Raw genomic sequence first — 27,126 nt, 5'->3', positions numbered from 1 at the left:
TTTTGGTCTTCAGTTTTGAAAAATGCAACATCCAACAATGGCTCATTGGCTAAAACTATTAATGAAACAGTTTAGTTGTGCTGCATTGGAAAAGGAAAATAACCTCTCTGTTCCTTGCAAGGACAACTGCTGACAGGTGTTTTTTATTTGAACCAAGTGGTGCCAAAATATTCCAGGTGGAACTTGCACTCTAGAATTATTGTTCCGTAAAGTCGACTATTAAACTATTTTTACAGTAATTGTTTGGGTCACGGTGAATACCGAACCGAGGAAAGTCACATACGGAACTGAACATCCTGTACCAACTGGTTCAGAATGAATACACGTATCGTTAGATCCCTACTAGGTAGCGAATAGGGAGGGATTTCGGACACAGCATCTGTTTGTCTCATTTTATTATTCCCGTGTGTCTTCCTCTGCACCTCCCTCTCACTTATCTCTCTCTGACTCCTCTCTCTCCTCAGGCTCCCCAGGAGGTGTAAACATGTTAATGACATTCATTTAGTGTCGATTCTCTTTAATGTTTCCTCCGGGCTGAAGTTTCATTATGCCTTCTGATAGCATTCAGTCTGTTACAGTCCTGAGCTTTTCACTTCCTATTCATTTGCATCATATCAGTCTGATTGTGTTCTGCTTTCACTGGTGAGAGTAAAGGTGTGATTATTTCTACATTATCTTATGTTTTCTCGATTTTATCTTTGTACAGTCCACAGAACACATTAATGTTTGCTTGCTTTGAAGATAGCATTGTTAAAGTGTTTTGTATTGTTTATGCTGTTAGAGAATTGAACAGATCACTCAACTGCAACATGAACTGACACTAGAAGTAGCAGTCTAATCTAATAACTGAAAAAACGGGACTGTGATCTCCATCAGACACTGTTGACTCAGTCGAGTACACTCGCTTGGTGTAAAGCTGCTTAGTGAAATTTCCTCTTTCGTGTTACCTGACTGACTGACTGACATACGTGTGTACAAGTAGGTCTGTCCAGGTTTGCCCATCAGGGGTATTCTGTGTGTGAGTGATCTACAAACTTGTGTGTGTCGTAAAACCGGTGACATTTAGGGAATGAGACGCAGGGTGATTGATGCACAATGGAGTTGGGAAAGGAGTGCAGCCTGCAAATCACCTTTTACTACAGCAATACACACACAAAGATGCAGATAGATGGCACGCAATACTGGGCACCCTATCTTTTTGATGCTGTTGTAAATTCCCAGTGGTTACCCTGACATGAAATACAGCGAACGCTCCTCTCTCTGCCAAGCCGTTTTCCACATTCCTTCACACGTTCAGTTATAGTATCAACAAATGAAGGTCCCAGGTTACGGCAACCCCTCCTACCTGTGAGGTCAGCTGAAGTGCAGAGAGTAAAGGTCAGGAGTTGTAGAATAGTCATTAAGTGCTTATTGCCATGAACTGGGAGACTAAAGGTCACGCATGTTTACCTTTCACACTGCTCAACTCTCTTGGCTTACGCACTTATCTGGTTAACACACATTTTTACAGACTTCAACTCAGTGCTGCTGCGGCTGCATTCCACACGATCTACACGCAGATATTCACATCAAATTAACCCCGATACGTCGTGCACGTGTCATAAAACTATGTACTATCACTACCACTGCTGGGAACAATGGATGAAATGAGGAAAGGATTAGTGAATGACGAGAGATGATCAGGAACGGGACAAAAAACACCTTATTACTGTTACCAAAGTTGACAGCAGTTAGTGGAGAAGTGGCTACATCACAATGAATTAATTATAGAGCAGCGCTTATTCATGACTGCCCCATTTAAGGCTCCATAGGCTTGTCAGGTTTTGTTTTACATTAAATATGAAATTTATCTATCATGGCTTGTGCATTCATGTCACGATTTCATCTTCTTAAGATCAACCCATGTTTCTCAAATAATCAAAAGCCTGGTAACCATATGATCTCCCATGTGTAATGATGAGCATTTAATGTTTTAACAAAGTAATCCACACTATAACTGTACTGTATTTGTAGTAGAGTTAACTGTCTTATCTTCAAGATCTCACATGAATGGTTTTTGCAGGCCAGTCTGTTGAAAGGTTAAAACAGTCTCGATAGAAGAGATCACAACAATGATTAACACTTTCATTTGATAAATGCACGGCACACAAGAAATTATAAAAGATAATCAACATGTTGTGACCTTGAGAACTCCATTTTGTGTAATTACCAGACGATAATTGGGCAATAAATTGTAATCCCAAGAAAAAAGGGTTCTAAATCAAAATCTTGATATAATGAGATAAACAAATTTTTAAGTAACCTTGGTCAACACGGTCTCCATAATTCACCCACAAGTAGTATTTCTGGTTACTTTCATTCATCAAGGCACTAGAGCACTGTGCATGTACACTTGTTCACTGTGGGGATATTCTATAAAATACTAAAATCTGTGTAAGGAAGGAATAGAGGATGCGTGTTTGCACATATGGAACTCACCCTGCTTCTATTCTGTCTTTCACTGTCACTTTTTTCTCTTCCTATCCATGTTTCTCCTCTTCTTTCTGTCTCCCCTCCACCTCTTTCCTTTCTCTCACCCTCTTCCTGTTATTTTAGCAAGGGTGGCTAAAGTGCAGGAATCATCAGAACAGCCCATGTGCAGCTGACTTCTATTCAGAGCTGTAATGGCTGACGCTGTGTGCAGCTGAGCTCCATTCAAAGCCATAAATGCTCCTCCATGTACAGTTGATTTCTGCCAAGACGCCCAGTTCCGCCACTTGAGCCGTCTGCGGTTCAAAGCAGGTTTTTTTTCCCCCCTCATCATGCTCTCCCTCCGTCTGCCTTTCTTTACCTCCTCTTTACTGACACATTTCTAAAGTTAGTCTTTCCTACTTCGCAGTGTTGTAAGACTGATGTGTATGTGGGAGATTGTGCCCTTTTTTATTAATGCTTGCCCCAACTGCTGTGTATAAGCAGCTCATCTCCTCCAGAGCATCTTCATACATACACACACATATACCCCTAATATTATATACATATATAATGGTACACCAAATTCATGGTTCAGTATGTACCTCAGTTTTGGGGTCACGGTTCAGTATGATTTTGGTACAGCAGGGGAAAAAAAAGAAAGGTAGAAAATAACATTTTGGTTTTTCATTTTGAAAAAATGCAAACATCCAACAATGGCTCATTGGCCAAAACTATTACTGAAACAGTTTAGTGGAAAAAGAAAACAACCTTTCTGTTTCTTGCAAGGAGTCAGGACACCTGCTGACAGCTGGTTATGCTGATTTATGGTCTAACTATATATAAAGTAGTTGAAACTAGCTCCACTTCCAGCAGCTACGACAGTAACATGCTGCTCTAACACTGATGCTTCTGTATTCATAATCTAATGATGTCATATATAATAAATCATCAGGCAGAGGGACCAAAACACTACTTTTACTTTCATACTTTTTAACTACATTTTTCTTTCTCAGAACTGCTTCTTATGACATGCTGTCTGACCACGTCAGAAATCAAATGTTTTTATCGTTGTTCTGAGCGGCTTCACTCAAAGCCAACCATCACAGAGAGGGGAGGGGGACGGGGAGACACGGTATCATTTCACTATGGAGATAACAAAGCATATTGTTGGCATTTTTTCTATAAATAAAGAAAAAAACAGCAACGTATACCGGTCAGTGCAACTTGTTGACTATTTGTCTCTTTTAATTAGGGGCTGTTCGTCAAATGAACAATATTTTTTAGCTTAGTTTTGGTAAAAACCAGCTCACAGGTTCAACAGGGGGAAGCCATATTTGTATGTATCCTATTTTACAGCACATAATCACGTTCTCTGCGGTATGTTGCTTCATGCTGTTGAGCGTAAGGTGGATGGATAAGTGAATGCACTGATGGATGTGCCAGGTTAATGTGGAATTTACCGTCTGACTGAGTGTGAGTAACTTGGCTAATTGCACTCAAAAGCAGCCTAAAATGCCTGTCATGTGATGATGAAGCAGGGAAACCAAGGAATGTTTGTGCTGACTAAACTGGTGACCCAGTAGCCTTTGTGTCTGTGTGTGAGAGAGCAAGAGAGGGCTGCATGCATGTGTACACCATAGAAAAACTGTACTCAGCAACATTGCTCAGTGTTTATTTCAGTCTAGGTTTGATCTATGTTTAAACTGCCTGTGTGTGCCCAAGTGTGTGTGTGTGTGTGTCTCCTCATTGGGCACGGTGCCGTCCTACCTCACCCTTCTGACGCTAAGCAGCTTTAGCTTGATCACCATCTGTTCAACCAGTCTGTGTTTGTGCGCAAAGACTGCTTCACACTCCTCACCCACTCACACACACACATACACACTCACACACACACACACACGCACACGCTAGAGCATCACTGCGTGTGTTCAAACCCCAGCCAGGCAGTATCTGCTGCAGCCAGGGGTGGTGTTTTTGTTTTTGTGAAATGGGTGCTTTCTCATTACTGCTGAGGTTGTGCTGAGTGTAATTTGCTGTGGGATGGGTAATTCACAGAAGGCTGCAGGTAGTGTCTGTGTCTGTGGTGTGTGGGTTGTTGTGTCTCTCTCTCCGCTAGTTAAAAGATGACACGCTGGTGAACCTAGCTAACTGCTGTGTTTCCCAGTTCACCCACAGGACAGGGACAGAGTGTGAAAGAGATGAAAAGCCCCAGAAACACAGGGAGGTTAGAGAGCAAAACTCTCTCACTGGAACATAATTGTTTTTATTCAGTGTAGTTCACATGCCTGGTGAAACTATGACCATGATCTTTGAATCTCTGTGTGTTGTTGATATATGTCTGGATAGCAGCGTTGAAACCAAGGTAACAGACAGCAGGCCTGAGCCTTTTGTCTTGTAAACCTGTCTGTAACAATGAGATCAAAAACTGTCAAGTACCAAAAGCTTGCATTGAATGTCTGCTCAGATCCGTAACATTCATTATTCATCATTCTTGTTTTATTATTCTTTGGTTGTTCCTGATTTAAATCATTTTTTTCTTTGGCAAAGTTCTTTGGTGTTAACAGAACATTTAACATTTGACTTTCGGTTCTTCTGTTAAATGAAAAAAAAGGTTTTTACCACAGTAGTGTGTGAAACTACGCACAGCCCATAATATCTCAAAACAGCAAATATTACATTTCTGACCTTGTATTGCCCTTTCTCTGTCTTATTTTCTACCATACTTGGAAATTTTCACCCTGGTAACCCTGGTAGATTGGGAGTGTAGAGTTGCATAACTCCAGCAGTTCAGACACCAAATGAACTTTTCCTGAATTCTTCACTACTATGAAATTGGTGCATTCATAACTTTTTCCTCCTTTCATTACCATTCATTTATTTTTGCTTGTATTGTGGAGGTCATTGTATTTTGTGATCAAACTTCAATTTAGTTGATGTTTGGCTGTGAAACCTGGTGAAAAATCAGTGTAGTGCACGTCTTGTTTATGGCTAGACACTCTGTAATTGGACATTATGGCCTTGCTTTGTGCACTGTTAAACATTTGCATTTGGCGTGAAATCTCAGTAAAGTATTGATTGAAATCAATACTGTTTCAGTATTATTAAAATCAGGTATCAACACAGTACAGTATTGTGTCAGGTATTAAAATATTTCAAACGTTACCCCACCCTGTGCCTGTGCTGTGTTAAGGAGACACACACACACACACACCTTTATGATTATTTATTGTCTTAATAATCCAGATTATTAAAGTTTATTCTCTATGTCCACACATAACTTCATGACAGCTAAGCAGGGAGCTAAAGTGTGCTTCCCTACCTGTAAATCGGTCATATTACTGTATGTGCCTGCTGACCTGTACAGGGTGTTTCCCTGCCTTTCACCCAGTGCTTGCTGGGAAAGGTTACAGGAATAAGCAGGTACTGAAAAGAGACAGATGAGATTATGTGCCTACCTCTGCCAAAGTGTCTGTCTGCGTCTCTGCTCTTACACAAGATCCATTGCTTCGTTTATCTGTATCTTCTCATCTTCCCAACACTAATTCACTCCCTCATACACATTATTCCACAGTGTGTACAGGTCAGTTCAAGCTCATAACCTCAGAGTTGTGAGTGCGGTTGTAGCTAGGAGCTTTATTTAGGTGGTATCTTCTTGCACTGTAACCCTGACCTGCTGGCTTGTTAATTCCAACCCGCAGCCCTTTAGTGGTAGACCTCTGTTTATCCCATCCACTGATGGGATGATACACTGCCTCCACAGGAGGGATGATTCAGTGTGTGAACCTCAGCAATAAGAACAGAAGTGCAGCCCTGACTTCTCTATGTGTTACACACAGTGATATGCAGGAAACAAGCATAACCCCCGTTCAGCCTCTTTATACTACATGTTTGTTTTTTATGCTTCTCGGGTTGGGGGTTGGGGATAACTTTGATGCACCAAGTAGTAAGAGGAGGAGCTGTAGTAAGTGCAGCAGAGAGTGGTAGTAGTATTTTGACTTTATTTACTTCCAGCCATCAATGTGCAAAGATTCTAAATTATTATGTATCGGCCAAAATTCACAAACTTTGTTTTTGTTTTATGAAAAGTTGGGGCTCATAACAATATGATACAACCTCCAGTTAACTGCTTTGAACACCATAGTGATTATTTATGTGATTTTTCATACATTTGCTATATTTGTTATGTATCAATATTGGAGAATAGCAATATAATAATGATAATATATTGCTTAGGCCCAGCTTCATCCTTCGTTCTCACTTAAGATAGTTAACAGAACTTTTATAAAATGTTTAAAAATGTTTAATATCTTTTTCGTTCTTTTGTCTTGTGCAGGGGTCCCTTCAGTGTGGTGAGGAGATGCATCAACAGAGAGACGGGGCAGCAATTTGCTGTCAAAATCGTGGATGTGGCCCAGTTCACCTCCAGCCCTGGACTCAGCACAGAGGGTAAGAGATTACAATTCCTCACAATGTCTCCGCTGTCTCCAGTTGCTCATAAATATGACTAAAGATAATTACTGTTTTATTCATCCTACTGTGCGACGGTGGGGTCAGATGCTTGTCCTTGTTTATGTGAGTGTGAAGTCTTCTTGTTTTAAAGTTCCTTACCACTCAAAAGGAAGGCAACTAGAAGGCTGTTTTCACATGAATCAGCTGAAGATGGAAAGTTTCTCTGTGCTCATTGAAAATCCAAAATCAAAACTGGTCCAATATTCAACTTACACAAGTGTAATGTGGAGACTTGAAGCCTCCAGTGCACAAACACTGAGAATGGACTGAACAGTGAAGAATCTGGAATTTTTAATGAGGGAGAAGGAGGGAATGTGATCTGAAGGATTTTAACATAGTAATTATACTTTTTTGTAGAAAAACCATATCAGACACACATTATTGTTTGTCTTAATACCTGTCTGAAGGGGATCTCTAAACAAGTCCACTGTGCACACTTGCCCTTTTCTACACTCTCCTACTGGGAGATTCCCAGTTCAGTCAGTCTTCTGCTGTTGTCTTTGGGCTGTTATGCTGAAGCTGTTGCTGAGGGCACCTTTAGAGTAATTGTTAAGGAAGGAAGTAGACTATAAAAGTATGCTTGAGATTTGTGCTGCACACAAATATCCTTTTTCTTTCTCACTTGGAATAAAATCAACTTTTGGTGTGAAAGATCCACCAAACGTACATGTCTTACACTGCTCAACACTTCACTAAAGTTGAGAAGCCACCTAAAATTATTATAAAAAAAATATTCTTCTGTGAATTGATGAAAAACATATAAGATAAAGATGGAGATCAGTTTTTTTCACCCACCTTTAAACCACAGTGAAATGTAAAAATAGTAAGAACATATGTCTTTTAAAATAGGGCAGCATGGTCATCTCAGAGGAGACAGAGTGAGCCCAGTTACTCTGATTTGTTTTTTCTGCATGTAAAAGTTTTATTGCCTCCTACTTTTCTCCGTCACTTATTTGGCGACTCAACATAATTTAACACATGGTTTAGTCATTCTCATTGCCCTCGCTCCTTTTCTTCAGTCTGCAGAATCTTTCAGCGAGTGTGGGAGCGGAGAATCTCGATTTAATGTTCCTTCCTTAGAAACCTTCTCTCATCTCTCCTCTCATAAAAAAGTAGAGATGAAAAGTTGGCTGGAAGGATCACAGCAAACTCCCAAATGAAAATTTTTCATTGTAGCTTGTCTAACACTGTAGTGGTACCATTTCTCTTCATTGCCAGTGTTTATGTTCACGTGTGCACTAGTCTGTAAGTGTGTGTGTGCATGTACGTGCACATACTGTACGGTACATGGTCATCACGTTCTCCAGTCATTTATATCCAATCACATTCACTTCTCTGGAGCACTCAGGAATCCATCAAGCCATAGGCTCCCTCCAGACGCCAGCTGACTGTTCTCATTGTTGATTTGGGTTTTTTTTTTCTCCCTCTCTCCTATTTTTTGTTGCCTGTAGAAAGCAGAGCAGTTTCACTTGAGTGGGCAGCTGTAACACAGCACCACAGTAATCAAGCAGGCGCGCACACACACACACACACACACACACACACACACACACACACACATGCAAACACACTGTGCAGAGCTCAGACCAAGGGAAGTGGGTCAAATGGTTCGTGTCTTGGCAATGGATTGGCCAGCAGGGGCCTGACACAAAGGCACACACACACACACACACACACACACACACACACCAGTCTGTTTCTCTGCAGCCTGTCCGGAGGTCTGTCTGACGAATAGGTCATCCCTCTGAGGGGATGAGAGAGAAAAGCTAGGCAGAGAATGAGCAAAATTCATCATGTGCCATCGCCTACTCACTTCCCTCCGCCTCTTCCATTCTCCAATCTCCCTGATTCCTTCACTCTCTCCTTTTCTTCTCTGTCTTTCTCCGTATGGCTCTGCTTTTCATTCCCTTTTTTCTGCCTTCTCTCAGCCGTGTCTTCTTACCTTCCTCATCTTTCACTCCTGTCCCCCCACCCCCCTCAGTGTTTGTGTGGTTTGTGACTGTTCCCAGTAGTTTATTCTAACATCTTATCCCAACTGTCTGCGAAAGCTCTGTCAGGTCTCGCACATACAGTAGCACTCACACTCTCACAGTCTCACAGTTGCACAGCTCTCTGTGATGACGCTGTGGTAGCAGGGCCTCCTTCCACTGCAGGCTTTGACTCCCAGCAGGAGGAACAGGGATCACTGTAGAGATCGCATCTGTTGAAAACCTCCTCCCTCCCTCTCTCTCTCTCTCCACGTCTGTATCTCCCTCTCTTTGCTCTTTTTATCTCTCTCATTTGCCATTTCTTTCATTTTTTCCCCCCTTTTCTGCACTAATATTTTTCTAAAGATCCACCACAAGCAAACATGAACAGAATGTGGATTTCAGGGAAATTATTTCTTATTCTTTATTAAAGAAAGATTGTAAATGTCAAAAATATGCAGATTTAGATATGATTACAATTGATGGACTTTTAATTGAATACCATTTTTGTGTTTTTCTCAGAAAACTGCTTTTACTTTTAAGCATTTATAGCAGTATACACACATTTCATAAATGGTTTATATCACACTATAATGTAGTTGTTAGCAGATATACAGTAAGTGCTCATTAATGTATTTGTTAACAACTATACAGTAACGCCTCCTGTGGGCATCCATAAGTGGAGGCTGGTATATAAACAGATAATGGATGACAATATAGTAAAACACAGTTGTAATAATATAAAATATGTCTTCATAGAAGTTATATGTATTTGTTAACTACATAATTACATTAGTGTGTTATTACTCATGTTTATATACTGCGTATAAATGCTTAATAGGGGGACTTAAAAGTAAAGTGATTACAATATTTTGAAAGCATGGAAGGGGAGGAGAAAAATAACTCCATATGTGTATGGATTAGCATATAAATACACTATTTATGTATAAAGTGGGTCAGATGCATATGTAGATTTAGTTTTGTTTGGGTTGTGTTTGTTTAAATTAGTATATTATGTTTGTGCTTGCGGGGCTGTGTGTGTTTGTTTGTTCAGTTTCTATTGTTGGATATCTCCTGGGACATTATGTGTAGGCTATTCATGTGTGCATGAGGTCAGTGCGTTGTGCTGCTGGTGGGTTTACAAGCCATAATGTTTGGTTTGTTGTTGATTAATGTGTTTGAATAATCACTTTAGGGATGAGTCATGTAAATGGACAGACAGATAAAACCATTTGTTTATGTATTGATTCATTCATTCATGATAGTGCTCACAGCTGTGGAAGTGACTCCCTTTAAAACACGATGGTATAAATAAACATGGATCCATAGATAACTCTAGATACCTTACTCTCCAAGCTGTTGATTTACTGAACAAAAACATCCCAAAATAATGAGCATATGCTACAAAAATAAACTGCACACTCTTTTAAATTGATGAGTGCATATAATATATGTTAATTAGTACAAGTCAAGTGAATGTTTCAATTTTTTTCCCTTTAATTTAACATCTCTACATATTCTATGATTTTGTCTAAACCCATCATGAAAAAAGGTTTCTGTGCAAACCAAAATAACAGACTGCAACACCAGTGCACGCCTGCTGCTGGAGGGTTTAAGTGTTTCCGCCACAGTCATTAAATCCATTATGTGTATAGATTTAGATATTTGGTGACACTTTTTGTCAGAAAGTCGTTGAATGAAATAATTCAAATTATTCCAACACAGAACAAGCACAATAAAGGAGTAAAGAACAATGTATCAGGACATAACGAGAACTGACGTCACATGTCATGGACAATGAACTTTTACAAACTGGTGAAAAAAACCTACAAAGTGCCTCTTATATTCATTATACAAGAATTTCTGCCTGCAGGTCACAATATGGTAAAAAATGTATGAAATTTTATGCGTTGTCGGTCTCCATCAGCATAATTGTTAAAAATGTTAAATTAAATAGATGGTGTTTGGTGCACAGAGATACTGTCTTTTAAGTTGAGTTTGTTATTTTCACTTATTTGTTTATATTATCTACAGTCAAAATAAGGAGAAGCAAAGGAAAAATTACTATTTTATTTTTTGATTTTAACTATAGGTTATTTTCTTCCATGAAATAGATTTAAAAAAGCCCCATCACAACATCCCGGAGGCTAATGCAGTGTCATCAAATTCATTGTTTGGTCACACCAACAGTCAAAAACTCAAAGATATTCAATTCACAATAATATAAAACAAAGAAAAACAGCAATTCCTACCATTGGAGTAACTGGAAAGAATTGGAAATTGTTTTTGCTTCAAAAATTACAGAGCAACTTCACTCTAAATCACCTTTTTGAGTCAGTAAATTATATGTAGTTCAATAATTACACCATCAGTCAAACTGGTCCTAATCTTAAGTGTTCATCACAACAGATGTTCATCTTTTCTTTTTTCTAGTGAAAATACAATAATTCTGTCCTCAAGACCCCAAAAAATCAGCAAAAAAACCTGACGTTCCCTGGTAAACCACACGTCCCACCACCACCAGGCATGTTCAAGCTAAAACACAGTGTTAAGTTTCTCTTTTAAGTTATTAATAATTTAATCAAAATAGTTGCCGATTTATTTTCTGTCGATTGACCAGAAGATTCATCGACTGAACATTTCAGCTCTACTAAAGAGAAAGTACACTGACTTTGAGATGGGTGTACATAGCAGCAGAAGTATGATGGGAAAAGGTTTGACTGACCACACTGGTTGATGAGAGATTCATATTGTCACTTTTAGTTGGACTATCATCTGTACGTGCATGCACACAGACTAAAAAAGCCCTCCCTGCAGCAGTTTTTCCTTAGCTCAATAAAACTGGTGCGGTGATTTGCTTCTCATGTGATGAAGTATCTTTTGTAATCTCCAGCAGCAGTTATGGTGACGGACATAAGCAGCCAGCTCACCAGATGACATTAAATGTGGAAGGCTGCAATGCCCTTAAGGTAGCCACTTATCCCAGCTTTAGCAGCATTAGCATCATGTTAGAGCGAGCCTACGCCTTGTGCTTGTCCTCCGAGGATTAGCTTAATGTTAGCACTGAGGCTCGCAGCGGCACAAGTGGCTCGTGGCTTCAACTTAGAGCTTAATTGAATGTCACTGCATACATAGCAGAACAATGCAGTTTCATTATAGTTCACGAGCGTGTGTGTGTGTGTGCTGCCCTATCACATCCTTGCAGAAACATCCACATATAGTCCCATCTTTTCCCCACTCAGCATTCTCGTCCATAAATCACTTCCAGCGGCAGCGGCAGCAGCAGCCAGGGGGAATACCTCATTGGGATATTAAGCTGCCATATATATTGAGCATGTTTATTTTGGCACAGTATGGCTATTTCAGTTGAAGAGAGGGATATTAAAAGTTAATACATCTACATAATTTTCAGCAAATGAGTGTTTGCAGAAGTAGACAGGTTATGTATATAAATTCATATTTCACCAGTTGCCTTCAACCTTCCAAACCTCCCCTCCCAGAACAACAGCTGCCAGGAAGACGAGGAGCGAGGAAGCATTCGGTGGAAAGTATTAATGAATGGATCAAAGGATTGAGAGGTTGGATGGTAGGATGAAAGCAAGATACATTGGATAGACCATGTTGACATGTTCAGACTGCAGGCAAATGCTTTTTATTTATCAAATCCAGTCTTTAAAGTCACAGTGAAACAAAAGATAGAGCGTCTTTATCTCGTGAGTCGAATATGTGTGCGGTGTACAATTACAAGAGGGATTTAAAGCAAATCCCCCAGATTTGATTGGACCGTTAAAAGGTAGGTGTGGCTTAGTGAATACAGTGCGATACGGAGCTGTTGAGGACGGTCGGCTTCCACACACACACACCTCCCTCACCTGTTGTTAGATCAGGAGGGAGGAATGAATAAATCAGACCTCAGCCAGGAGAAAATGAAAAGGTTTTTGCCCACCGACAGTCGAACACACACCTCGCTCTATCATACTGCTCTGCCGCCTACTACTCTTGACACGTATTTGGCATATTACAAGAAATAAAAATTCACCATATTTCAGTTTGTTAAATAGGAAGGTGTACATATGTATATATGTTGGCTAGTGGTTCCTTTTTCCAAAATGCAAAACATTGTTGAAGATGGATGTATAAGATATATAACAGTTTCACAGTCTGCAGCCCCTGCATTTGTCTGTCCACAAGTTACAGCTTCTACCTTATGTGTTGCTTCACAACTGAAGTAAAGGATTTGTTTTCCTGTGTTCTTTTGGGCTAATCAGACTAAAATGCTAATAATGTAATTCAGGCTGCCAGTCTGAATATAGAGAGCCATTCTGGAGGGAGGAAGGGAGGCTTGAAGTGAATAAATGGCAGACAAGTGAGAAGGAGAAATAGCATATGGTTGTAAGTGGTGGAAATAGTGATGATGAGGGGGGGAAGGATGCGTAAAGGAAGAGTAGACATCCAGACAAAATGTATATATGTGCAAGCATGTGTGGATGCGGTTTTAATGAAATTGTCATAGGTTGTTAAAGCTTCACTACAACACTTTTCAACACCATGAGGGTGTAGGTTTAAAGGATTTTCATCATCATTAGTCAATCAATATAATCCATAAAATGCTTCTAAATGTGTGTAATTTGTTGCCCCTAAAATGTTAACATTTTCTTTTATTTCATATCTTTTGAACAAGTAATCAGAAAAAAAAGTGTGTGTGTTTGTGCTGGAGACAGCACACACTCGTATTTTAAAGTTTGTTTCAATTCCTTTCCAAGTTTAAATGTTTGTAAAGCATTTTGACACAGTTTCCTGTATGAATTGTGCTATATAAATACATCTGCTTTGCCTAAAATGTCTGCAAACTGTGCTGAATTCCCATCACCATTTCCCAAATCCCATGTTGACGTCTTCAAATGGATCATTTTCTCCAAACATCAGTCTGAAGATTCAGTTTATAATTATATAAACCTGAGACATGCAGCAGATTCTCACATTTCAGAGGCAGGAAACAGCAAATGTTTGGCATTATGACTTGAAAATGTACCTAAATGTTGACTCAATTTCCAGTATTTTTTGTCAATCAGCTTTCATTTAAAGGCTTTGTGATCCAGTGGTATGCTCCAGTTTTCACCAAATCGTCCAACCCTTCCAACCATCCATCCCGTTTTACATGACAGACAATTTTCCATTTGCATCAGAGAGACGGTGTCAGAATATTGATTGTCTAAGCTCTTTCTTTCTTGTCACTGTGCACATCAGTCTTGTCAACACTCTGGTTCCTTCAAATGATATCTTCTGTTTTATCTTATAAAAACAGAAATTGAAATGTACAGTTGCTTCCTGCCATTTGTTTCATGCAGGGTGCTGTATGTTTTTCCCTAATGTGGTTAGCTATGTCTGTCATCTCTCCCCAGCGATTCTTCCAAACAACCAGCCCGCATTGTTCTTTCAGCTTCAGTAACCCCCTGCATTAACCCTCTCCTTCATTAGCAACCAATTAAAGTGGTAGATGCTTATTTCCAGGCAGCAGTAAGAGGATCTAAAATAATGGGATAGATGCAAACAAACATCATTTGAACCAAAGGAGAGTGGAGACTTGTTGCCAATTTGCATAGAAGACACAGGATGAGTCATCATCAATCACAGTTTGTCAGGAGTCTGACCCTTACCTTTTTCCATTTTCTCCTTTGCTAACAGCGGGGGCTAAACTACACAGAGTCCTAAGGTAGGCAGGATCATCTGAAATGACGAGGTATAAAGCTGAGAAAGCTGCAGCAACACGGTTTCTTTCAACATCATGTCACTGATGCCTGAGAGAATGTTTGCTAAATAAGGAAGGAAGGTGCTCGCCAGTTTTATGACATGATGAGTGAAATGACAGTAAAAAGGCAAACTCTGACAGGGTCACGGATCATAGACTTTATAAAAAAGCAGAGGAGCACAAAAGACTTAATAGTAGAGAAGAAACGGTTAGTAGACTAGGTGATCAAGAAGAAAGGTGATCAAAAGTCAGTTTTCAAGCAAAAAGGCCAAATATTCCAATTTTTCAGTTGTGAGGATTTTTTTAAAAAACCTTTTATTGAAAATTTTATGTGGACAAATATTTGCAATAAAAGGAAACAATAAAAATACTAAAAAATTTATATTTAAAAATACATATCCTAACAAAAACTCAATACAAAAAATAAGTAAATAGATATAATGCTTTCTTTTTTCTTATGTGATAGTAAACAGAATATTTGGAGGTTTTGGAGTGTTGGTCATAACCCCTCACTCTATTTTAAAGAGAGTCTCTGGTGTTCAGTGTAAATGTTGATAATTGACTAAGTTACCCCTGGGTGCTTTGGTTTCCTCCCTCAGTCCAAAGAACTGCATGCTCATCCTGCTGCTACGTGTACTCATCCTCCTTTCTCTCCGTCTCTCTCTTTCTCTCTCTCTCTGTGTGTTTTCAGATCTGAAGAGGGAGGCCAGTATCTGCCATATGCTGAAGCACCCCCACATCGTGGAGCTGCTGGAGACGTACAGCTCAGATGGGATGCTCTACATGGTTTTCGAGTTGTAAGTCTCATGCAGTGTCTGAAATTAACTTTTTGACTCACCTGCCAAGGGGACTGTTAGATGAAATAATCCACTGGCCAAACATATTTTTTACCGGCCAAAATAATAAATTGTCTTTTTGTGTCACATATACATTTGTTTCAGTACATTTCATTGAGATAATGAGGTAGTATGTTGAATATAAACTTAAAGAAGAGGCCCTAGCAAAATGTCCATAAAATAACCCAATAAACACACATTATCAAAGCATGTTGGTACAGTCCAATATTTCATTGGACATATTTCAAGAGATTTTGTTTTTGGTGTTTAAAAAAAAAAGATTTCATAATGCCAAATTGAGCAACATCTGCTAATCCAGATGTTCATTTTGCCTTTCTGTATAGTTACAAAAAACTCAATCTGCAAGACAGTTTTGTAAATCTTACAGGTGAAATAAACCAACAAAAACAAACATCTGCAGGGATTAAACTTCTCCGTCGCTACGATGGATTTCTGTCATTTGGGTTGAGAGAGAGAGAGAGAGATGTAACTTCTCATTCATTCTCTGTCTCGTTTGTGGACTTCACAAACGTGACACAGACCAGCAAATCATTCCGAGTGACAGATCGAACATCAGAATTTCACATGATGGTATAACAACAGTAAGATTTGTATTACTGTTGTTGAAGACGTGTGTAAAAATCACATATGTAGACACACGTGTTTCTACACTGTATAGAAACAAACATGAGTCATTTCATCTGAGCCATCATGCCAGATATTTTATTACGTGGCTATTTTAATACAAATATTTACCCGCCAGTGTAGCCTTCCAAGATGAACTCGCCAAATGGAAAATCTACACAAATGTGGCGCTTGGTTGGCGGGTGTTAATTTCAGACCCTGGTCTTATGGCGTAAGGTTTCCACTCAACACCAGAGAGCATGCAGCACAGGCCGTTGTATCTGCAGGAGAGTGTGAAGATGGGTTGGTGCTGGAAAAAGGGATATACAGTAGGGCGCGAGAAAACAGGGAGACAGAGAAAAGGATGACAGCGTGAGGAGGGAGGGTGCGGCAATAGCAGGACAGAGAAAGCAAACCCTGCGGTGGTTTTATATAATCAGTGCTGATAGGAGAAAGCTTGTTAGCTGAGGATGGGGGTGGAGTAAGAAAAAAGGAACGGAGAGACGGTGTGCAGAGGGTGAGTGCAGCACTATATACTGTATTATGAAGGGAAAGAGATGAGATTAAGATTTCACACTTGCTGCTACCTCAAGCTTTTCTCAAAGCTGCGCCTTCTCCGGGCTCCTCCCAGCCTGCTCTGTATCTTCATCTTTCCCCCTCACCCAGAACTAATTCCTTTATCATTTAATTCTGTTATCGCTGAACAGGCAAGTGCTGGGGTTTTGCACATAGGGGTGAAAACTTTCAAGGAAATGCAAGTGAGCTCCATTTTAATAGATTTTCAAGGTTTTTGGTGTTCATTTATGCATACACGTCTTGTTTATAATGCACAAGCATACACAGACACACACACTAAGGCACACATGGGACTGCAGGTAGATCTGAGACCGTCTATGAGCGGTGCGGCCCTTTGAGAGCAGAGCAGATAACTGAGTAAACATGAAAGATAAATGCAGACAGCTTCATATATCTGCCTTTCCCCCCAGGTATCCCTCCTGGCTAATCAAACTGGCTAAAATGTGACGGTAGTTGGGTGGAGGAAATATGGATGTGCTGCAGCCATCTCCCACATAACAGCCTTGTTAAATTGGTGCAGAGGCTTAGTGACAATAAAGAAAAGTTTCAGTAATTGGGGGAAGAATGGGAACAGAGCAATTATGAGAGACAGAATCAGTTGTAGCTGAAAGACTAGGTCACAATAGAGTGCAAGTCTGTGTGAGTATGTGAGGGTGTGATTGTCATTCTGTACACTAGTATGTGTGTGTCTACGCAAGAAAAGAGCCAGCTAAACAGTGCCGAGGCAGTGTGCAAGGGTCTGATGTCCATATCTTAAAAGTCCATCCCAAGCATTTTATTGATTTAGGGGTGCAACGTTTTTCTGTGCATTAAGATGCGCTTTCACCTCTGGCTAACAGCTAGTTTTAACTGGGCTGAGAAGCTGTCATTGTTAAAGCCATATTTATACTGTAAATTACTCCAGATGGATTTTATAAGTGCAAAAGCATTAAATCTGGCCATTAAAGCAACACTCCCCCCTGCTGAAGACTCGGTTAATGTGGTGGAGCTGCATGATTGTGTACAAATATTCTCGTCTTTCTGAAAGTCTTCCATGTGTCTTATCTTAAAAGAATCTGTTTGCAAATTGAAAACTGAAGTTGGTTTGACACATACACTTCTTGGATTTATAAAAAGATTGACTGGTTTTATTCAGTAATTTATAAAATTATAGAGATTAATTCAAGAAGAGGAGTATGCAAATATATCACTGTACTTTGTGCCACTATTTTCCTTCCATAAATTAAAGACAAATCATTAAAGGAGCCACATGATCTGACAGTGCAAAAGATTTAATTTGGTATCTGATGACACATGGATGTTGGTTCAGAGAACTCCACCTAACCATTTGTTTAGTGTGGATTTAAAATGGATGAAGTTTATATTTGCTTAGAGTATTTGCAGATTACACAAATCATTCTCTCCTGGTGCTGTATTCAAATATAGTGGTAACAACATAAGCTCCCTCTAGTGGAGTGTCTGTGGAAATACACTGACATCCTTTAAAACAAACCTGACAAGGGCCTTTCCATCTGTGTATCTTGCTGATCGGACAAAGATTTCCAGGTAATTATTTTCTGGAAACATCAAAATCCCGCTCTGATGTCTGTTTGAAGGTACACACAAACATTACAAACCCCTGAACTTATTTAATTTACTGAACCTGAAGTTATTCTTAATGCTTTTGTAGTTATTCTTAAAGAATAACTTAAGGAAGGAAGTTGACGGAGACATTTAGAGCATCATATCAGCTGCATTCTCGGCAGCTGCGGCGATAAAGCTGTTTCTACCTCGACCCACCGAGACCAGACATAATTACAGCTTCTCCTCTACTGACCTACGTCTCCCATTTCACCCTCACAACCAATCACACAGAAGCACAGTGTTGAAGTTTTAATAAGAGTGACCTTTCCTTCGTACCCAGATTTCTGCCCTGACCTTTATGCCACACTGATCCTCTGTCTGTGTCTCTCCCTCTCCTTCAACCTCTGTCTCTGTCTTTATTAGTATGGATGGAGCGGACCTCTGTTTTGAGATTGTGAAGAGGGCAGATGCTGGCTTTGTCTACAGCGAAGCAGTGGCCAGGTGAGCTCCTTTTGATTTTTCTTCCTTAAGAGGATCTGTCATGCTGTTTAGTTTTTTTTTGTGCTTGATATTGATTCTTGCAACCATTTCTTAAATGAAAACAAACACTTGCTGCACAGTGTATAGCACCCGTATTATTTATTGTTGCTTGATGCTTATTTATGATGATACAACTGTACAATGTCTTTTCCTCAGTCACTACATGAGACAGATCCTCGAGGCGCTACGCTATTGCCACGACAACAATGTCATCCATCGAGACGTCAAGGTATTTGTGACTTTTAGCTTCTTGCTTCACGCAAAACAGAGGACAGCCAATATCATCGCATTCTGGAGCTGCAAGTGCAATCTGTAACACTTCCAGTCAAGAAAAGTAGAAACACCAACAGTTGAGAATTGCAGATATAGTCCTGCCAATGTCCACCAAATACAGAAAAGGAACCTAACACCTCCTGACAATTTACATTAGCATCACGAGCAGGCAGTTGTGTTACAAGTGTTGTTTTTTAAATTTTATGCATTTCAAACCTGCAAAAGTTTTGGAGAATATTTTTTATTACAACACTGGGAATAGAGCAGAGAGAGCCATCATGTTTCCTTTTTTCTGCAGACTTTGAAGAGAAAAGGAGGTCGTAACCACATTTATCTTCTGAATATTCACAAGAGTTTTTGAACTTATCAGTTAACACATGGACTCTTCAAAGCAAGTTTTGGAGGTTTTACAGCCACCTGCTGGATTGTATTTTCATTTGAGTGTTCAATATGCACTGAAGGTTAGTGTGACATAATACTGATTCATTTGTATGCCATTATTATTGTTAGAATTTGTAGCTAGTGGCTGGTGCAAGTGTAAAAAGTAAAACCTCAAAGAGGGGTTAGGGTGCAACACTAACTGCCTGCTGTGGTGCAAATGTTGAATTTGTAGCAGCTATTACTTTCTTTGTCTGGAGGTCATATCATCGTCATGTCTACATCTGCAGGTCTAAACTGCTGCTACTGTTACTGCTACTTTCCTTTTCTAGAGGTGCCACGAGTTGGCATGTGTAAAACTGGCCTGACAGTGACTGCAAAGAATCTGCAGCCTGCCAGACATGAATAAGAGAGCACAATTCCAACTACAGGTGTTTTGCATATGAAAATGCTCTCTGCCAGAATATCCTCCTAAAATAGATTTCAGCATGCCTCAGTCTTATGTTTGACACGTTTCCTAAAAAATCAGTCACCTTTCAACTGAGCTGTTTAGATCACTCTTTCATTTCTCTGTCCTTCTGAGCTCTGCATAGGATCCAAAACTATTCAGTTCCCAGTAGCGTTTGCGGTTCAACCTGCCGTGACATCACACTGGTTGAAATACTCTTCATGTGTCGATGTTAGAGGAAAAAATTTGAGAGATGGTTTGGCCTCCATCATCTTAACACATAATGGTGCTGATCAGTTACAAATCAGCAGACGAGCCTCTCAGGTGTGACCCTGGTCTCAGTTAAGCTCACTGGTGAATATAAAACACTTTCAAATCAGGTTTCATTCATACAAAGTAAGGCAAATAATTGCTTTAATTGTTTTGAATTGAACTATGGCTGCAGCCTGCTCTGTGGTAGATGGTGGAAAAAGTGTACTGACAGCAAGCATATCGTTTGCACAATGTGAAATCCAGGTGTCAAATACAGGATTTGCACTTATTTCCACTGTAGAATTAACATGCTTTTTACCGCTTTACTGTTTTTCCCTATTAATGGAGTTTGTCTATAGATATTTAATTATGTGTGCATATGTGGGAAAAGGTCAATGCATTGATGATTGCACATGGCGAAGGTTTGCAGGTAGCTTTTGTATCAGCCAGCTTTAACCAAATCTTGTAATAAGCAGAGCCAGACGGATTTCAGGAAAAAAAAACAACACCTCAAATAAGGCTTTGCATTCAAAATGGTGCATCTTTCACCTCCTCTGTCACTCTCCGCACTCACAAACAAGCAGTGCAAAACACACTTCGTCCAACAGCTCCACCAGTTGTGAGTTTAATGGTTTTTATGTGATATTCGCAGAGCTCAGGTGCAGTACTGCCTTTTATATGTATTTTATTGCCTTTTCTGTGAGACTAACACATATTATATGGCCACAGTCATCTCCCAGCTTGTGGATTACTATCAGTCTTTTCAGCATTGTTCTGAGGTATTAGTCATTGCAGCATATACAGTCCTATCTCTCTGTCTTCAGCCAGCTGCTCTCCCATACAGGATCTCTACTGAATTACTGGCTTAGGCTTAGGTTCATTGTCTCACTGTGTGATACCCAGCCTGTAAGTTCAAAGGGTCATGAGGTGATACAGCTGGCAGTTTACAGATTTAGCGTGTGTGTGTGCATGTGTGTTTCAGTCTAACAGTGATGTTAGGTGTCATATCTACACGCACTGACTAGAGTTTTTCTCCCCGCATGCCTTCCTGCCACAAAGTCACAGCAACAGTCTCGATATGTCAACCAATTCTTTCCCGCATGGGCAGTATGTTCAATTGAGTACACTTGCTGACAGCGTGTTGATTAATAATGTGACATACTATGCAGGGAGTGGCATTGGATGGCCTGTTATTACTTTATTAGAGGGACAGTGGAGAGATGACAGGAATCGAGGGGGGGGAGTGATGGAGGGGTGACATGCAACAAAGTTCTGCAGCCGGGTTTGAACCCCAGACGTTGCGGTTATATGGCTTGACAAGCAGAGTAGCAGGGAATTCTTGTAAATGTTAAATGTGGTTTCCGCTCTCAGGTTGCACGTGAATCTGAATCATCAGTCAAAGACTAAGTTTCAGTATTGTGTGTGTGTGTGTGTATCTGCATCATTGTGCTAATGTGTGGCCAACAGAGAACACTTCTCACACTGGAGACACCCTCAAAATGAAAAAACACACTTCCTTGTTTTTGTTTAGATTGTTTTTGTTTTTCCCCCAACAACTTACCAGACTTACAGAGATGTACATTAGAACGCATTTCAGCTAGACGTACAGTACCACTCAAAAGTTTGGACACATTTCTCATTCAAGTGAATGGGAAGGTGTGTCTAAACTTTTGACTGGTACTGTACACTGATATATCCTCCCCTTCTTGACGTCTCAGCAAGAAGGGGAGGATTAACTGGAACTCAGAATGAAGCTGTAAACCTTCAGTTAACCATTTCATTCATTCACTTTTTCTAGCAAAAATGCCAAACATGATCTGGTTGCAGCTTCTCATGACTGAAGATTTTCTAATTTTCTTTGTCTTATGTGACAGTAAACTGAATATTGTTCGTTTTAGACTGCAGTGTTTCCCCTATAGTCATTCAGCAGCGGTGCACCAAATTCTGAGCGCCGCTATTAAAATTTCACTTTCATTATTAATATCAATGGGCTACTAATGATTTTCACTCGCACATTGTACGAGCACAATAACACCCTGCATTAATGTGGAATTGTTTGAGTCATCCTCTCTCTCTTCATTCTTCAAAGGACATCTACGTGAAAGGTACTGTTATAAGAGTAGCATAGCTCCATTAAGGAATAGGGTAGTCCGTAATGTGTGCGTATGTGTAGTGAATGTGTAAATGAGCGTGTGTAGATGAGCGAGTGCAGAGAGTGAGTGGCAGAAAAATGACACTGAATGTGAGCGGAGCAGAGGAAAAGGTTAGCAGTAAGTTGTCAGTCAGGCAGTAAATGTACAGTACAGATTATAAATACTGCAGTACAGATTATAAATACTGCAGCTCCTCAAGACCAAGAAAATACTTGTCTACTGAAGGGGGTTGGCCCCAAAGTTATCAACAACATCTTATCCTAACCTGACCAGGCTCACTTAAGGTGGACTGACCTTTAAGGTGGACCAGCAATTCTCATTTTAGTGTCAATCTAACAGAGAACGGAAAAATGTGTGGCTGATGAGTGTCTTGCGTTTTTGATAAGCCTCACCCTGGGCTTTTGGAAATTGTGAAAGGCATTTTCACTATGTTATGCCATTTATAGACCAGATGAATAATTTATTAATTGAGAAAATATTCGGCAGACTAATCTGTAATGAAAATGATAGTTTGTTGCAGCCCTAAACAAAGCTGTATTTATCACACCAACCTCTCTGAAGTGTCATCACAGATATTGATAAAATAACCAAACTAAAGGATTATACATACAGCACCAGTCAAAAGTTTGGACACACCCTCCCATTCACTTGTTTGAGAAAGTGTGTCCAAATGTTTGGTACTGTATGTGATGAATAGAACCGGGATATTTGTGAAAGGTGCCTGTTTGATCACTGAGGTACAAATGCAGCTTTGACATTGGCCCAGGGTGGTGTTCACTTCTATTATCACCATTTAACAGTGACTCTGTGAGCTCCTGTCTCAGGCTTATCAGATGTACTGCCCTGGATTTATGCCCTTTACAGGGGACACACACAAAACACTACTTACACATACACAAGCAGTGCATTAACAACAAAGCTTGTCCTTGTTGAATATGGATCAGCTTGAGTGTGCCGCATCTTTCCATGCATGAAAGTCACTGAATTCATTTAAATCCCGATGTCCATAAATCACCCTGATGTCTCAGTATTTATCTTCCTCCACACGTCACCACAGACCTCCACCGGTGACAGCAGCTCCGGTTTGTTTGTGTGTCTATTTCTGTGGATCGGTGTGTTTGCCTTTGGCCCTCTCATTGCTACAGACAGTGTGCATGCAGCCGCCCTGCAAACTAATAGAGTTGGTTTATCTGGCTCAGTTTTGAATACACAAGTCTGAGAGCTGAAAGCCAGCGCCAATGCACAGTCTGAAGGTGAACTTTCTTTTCTGGGAATGTTTGTGCTATGGCATACTTTTCTGAAGTTGAAGTGAGGCTGAAGGTTTGATCTGCAAAGCACAGATCCTGACGTTGTGCTGAGCAATCAGAGGAATCCATAAACACGGCAAAACTTTTGATGCAAACATAAATGAATAGAAAGTCATGCTGGTGTAGACTATACCTTACAACGATAGTAGGCTATTGCTTTTATCCCCAGGTACGCTAAGGTGAGGGGATCTCCTGTCAGATGCTCCGAACAGAAGAAACAGCTTTCCATCTGTGAATTTTATAGCTTGCCTTCCTAGAATAAAACCTAGTGTTTCTGCAGGAAACAAGATTGAAAGTTTGCACAAACTTCAGCATTCATGCCTTCATGATTTAGCTTGTTGTGTTAAACTTGACATCTTTTTACACTGTGGTTAAATTTGTGTGTGTGCTTCTGTGTTGCAGTGTTGGTTTTAGAAGCTGGTGTTGGTCAGTGGACAATAAAGATAATCATAGCTCTTCTGTTTACAGACTCACAGTTGCTTCTAAGCGCATATCTTTCTGAGAAGTGACATCAGTGCAACTTGGTTGTTTTCATGTTTTATTCTTATTTTTAGTCTTTTTAGATTATTAGAATAGCAAATACTTCATTTAGCTTACTGTGCATGTGCATACAACATGTAGTCCTAGGCTTTTGTACTTTCTGAACCCTGATCATCATCTAAGGGAGTAGAGCTTGAGTTTGAGCCGCTGCACCGTATTTGATTTTCTGCGTGTCTGTCTCAGTCCCTCTTCCTTGACTTTATCTGACCTGGCTGCCTAACAAATGCCACATTCTACATATGAATAGGTACAAGTGAGATAAATGGAAAGGAGACTCTTTTCCCTGCTGAATACTTGAATGCCAGTTGTTTTTACCAGGTGAAATGGCCCAAGTTCACTCGAACCTCCTTGTGATACACACACAGGACAATCAGCAGCATTGTTAGTGCTGTTTGTGTGGCGGTGGGTGACTGTATGGCAGAGTTAAAGGGCCAGTGTACTCCGTCAGAACCGCTCCATGGTCAAACATGTTGTATGAAATATCTCTGATCAAGCATAAACAGATCTTTAATGTTTTTTTAAATGGCATCCAATGGGCCTTGAGGTGTCAACCATTAGATTCTGACATTTAGATATCATATTCACACACACACACAAATGCACACAGACACACAAATATGGATGTTACACACTCATGCACAAATATCTGCATACACTACATCTATACACATACTGTTTACTCTTTTAGTTGTCTAGGTTTGATGGCAAAATTACACCTTTGTGTACCACAGTGCTTGTCAAATTCATGTCCATTTTGTTACGTCTTGGCAGCTGTGTTTGTTTCCTGTGAGTCTGATCTATCCAGAGTTGTCTAACTGTTCAGGATCTGCCTTCAAGAGCTAAAGAGAGAGACACAGCTTCTTCTGTCTCTGTTTTAATATCGTCTGTGTGTCATCGCCCGAGATTGCCAACACCCACTCCAGTTATTACACATATGTATGTGATTTCTGTGCTGTGTATATGTTGTGTCTCCAGTGTTTCCCCTAGGTTGACTGCTTTGGGACTGGGGGGGGGGGGGGGGGGACTCAAGACAGAGACTCATCAGCCAGACATTTCTCCGTTCTCTGTTAAAGAGCGGCTGAGATTGACACTAAAATGAGAATTGCTGGTCCACCTTAAGTAAGCCCGGTCAAGTTAAGCTAACGCGTTGTTGCTAACTTCGGGGCTAACCCCCTTCTATAGGTGAGTATTTTCTTTCTCTTGAGGAGCTGCAGCGTTTATGAACTGACACACAGCCTGTACAGTACATTTACTGCCATATTGACAACTTACTGCTAAACTTTTCCTCTGCTCCGCTCGCATTCACGTCATGTTTCTGCCGCTCGCCCTCGGCGCCCGCGCAACTACACACGCACATTTACACACACACACACACACACACACACACACACACACACACACACACACACACACACACACACACACACACACACGCACGTACTGCCTTATTCCTTAACGGAGCTACGCTACTCTTGTACCTTTCACGTAGATGTCCTTTGAAGAACGAAGAGAGGGGGGATGACTAAAGAAAATCCACAATAATGTAGCTTGTTAATGTGCGCGCACAGTGTGCGAGTGAAAATCATTAGTAGCTCGTTGATATTAATGATCGTCCGAAATTTTAGCAGCGGCGCTCATAAGGCGGTGCGCCGCTACTGAATGAATATAGGGGAAACGCTGTTTTCCATAGGAGACAGAGCACAACACATCATAATACAAGTAGGTCATCATTTAACCTAAATGTCAGATTAACATCGCATTGTGAGTAGATAGAGATGCACATATTTTACTGTCAAGGAAACACTTATTTATTTACACAGCACCAGGCAGAAGTCTGACGCAATAAACCTGCAGCCTGCAAGCTGAACATTTGTATAAATTGTAGAATGACTAAGGAAATCATACTCTATGTTAATCCTCTCACTGCAAACTCAGTTGCCAAATCATTTTCACCAAACTCATTTCAAGATAATTTACCTTTTACTTGGGTTTGTCTCTGAGAAATGTTTCTGTACGGTGACAGTGGGTTAAATCCAGGACTGTAGTGTGTGTGTGTGTCTGTATGTGTGTGAAAACTGACATTTGGATATTTGACTTGCCAGTGACAAAATGCTTGCTGCACATGTAGGCTTACTGAGTGTCAAGATCACAGTTTTCCCATTGTTCCTGCTGATTCCTCTCATCTTATTGCCTGTATCCATGTCATGTGTGAACCAGCTAACATATAATACAATCTGTATGTCTGTTTAAAAAAAACTTAACAGTCTGTTGCTTCTATTGTAGGTTGAAGTGTTTACTAAGGGGAGGATGTGTAGTATCACTGTATGGTCATAAACAGGAAAAGCATCAGCAAAAGTCCCATCAAAAGGGGAACAAATCACCATGGTAACAATTATTAAGTTGTGACTGATTTATATCATGTAAGTTACAGTGTCATTCCCACACTACGTTCAAACTAAGCAACATTTTAACCTCTTAACATCCAGCGGGTCGCCAGCGACCTGCTTAAGCCAGTTGTAAGCGGCTTAGCATCATGCAGTAATGAGTAAAAGCAACTGGCACAATTTGGCCTCTTGGAGATGTTTTAATGAGGTTCAGGGACACCAGTGACACCACAAACTAAAAACTCCATAAGGTTAGGACTAGAAGTCTGGAATTTTATACAGGTGTGGTTGACAAGATGTAGAAGGTATGTGGTGATTTGCATAGTTCTGGCATAAAGCACGTCCTAGTTATTGTTATTCAAATATGACTCATTATAGAAGAGGACCAAAAACACTTTTTCACATATTTGAACTGATGTAATTTTGGTTGTGTTTTAGCCACATGCTAAACAAATGTCAACATTTCCAGAAACTAGGAGACGTTACTTTTCAAATGAAGCCTAATAAACACATTTTGGCCTTACAGTTCTACTGTTATAAGCTTTTCCATGTGGGTATGCCAAATGGGCGAAAATT

The 27,126-nt window shown here is 40.2% G+C and overlaps 1 protein-coding gene across 11 annotated transcripts in view; it reads left to right on the top strand.

Moving 5' to 3' along the window:
- caska (calcium/calmodulin-dependent serine protein kinase a) overlaps positions 1 to 27,126 on the top strand; it is a 121,403-nt gene that overhangs the window by 42,459 nt on the left and 51,818 nt on the right. For all 11 annotated transcript variants that reach the window (XM_042425461.1, XM_042425464.1, XM_042425458.1 and 8 more), the window contains exons 2-5: positions 6,785 to 6,897; positions 15,368 to 15,473; positions 18,699 to 18,776; positions 18,972 to 19,044. In XM_042425461.1, coding sequence (XP_042281395.1) covers positions 6,785 to 6,897; positions 15,368 to 15,473; positions 18,699 to 18,776; positions 18,972 to 19,044 — 370 coding nt within the window. The remainder of the gene's footprint in view (positions 1 to 6,784; positions 6,898 to 15,367; positions 15,474 to 18,698; positions 18,777 to 18,971; positions 19,045 to 27,126) is intronic.

Source organism: Thunnus maccoyii, chromosome 11 (assembly GCF_910596095.1).
Source record: "Thunnus maccoyii chromosome 11, fThuMac1.1, whole genome shotgun sequence".
Lineage (NCBI taxonomy): Eukaryota > Metazoa > Chordata > Actinopteri > Scombriformes > Scombridae > Thunnus > Thunnus maccoyii.
Note: the sequence above shows the minus strand (reverse complement) of the source record. Positions and strands in the feature narration are given on the sequence as shown.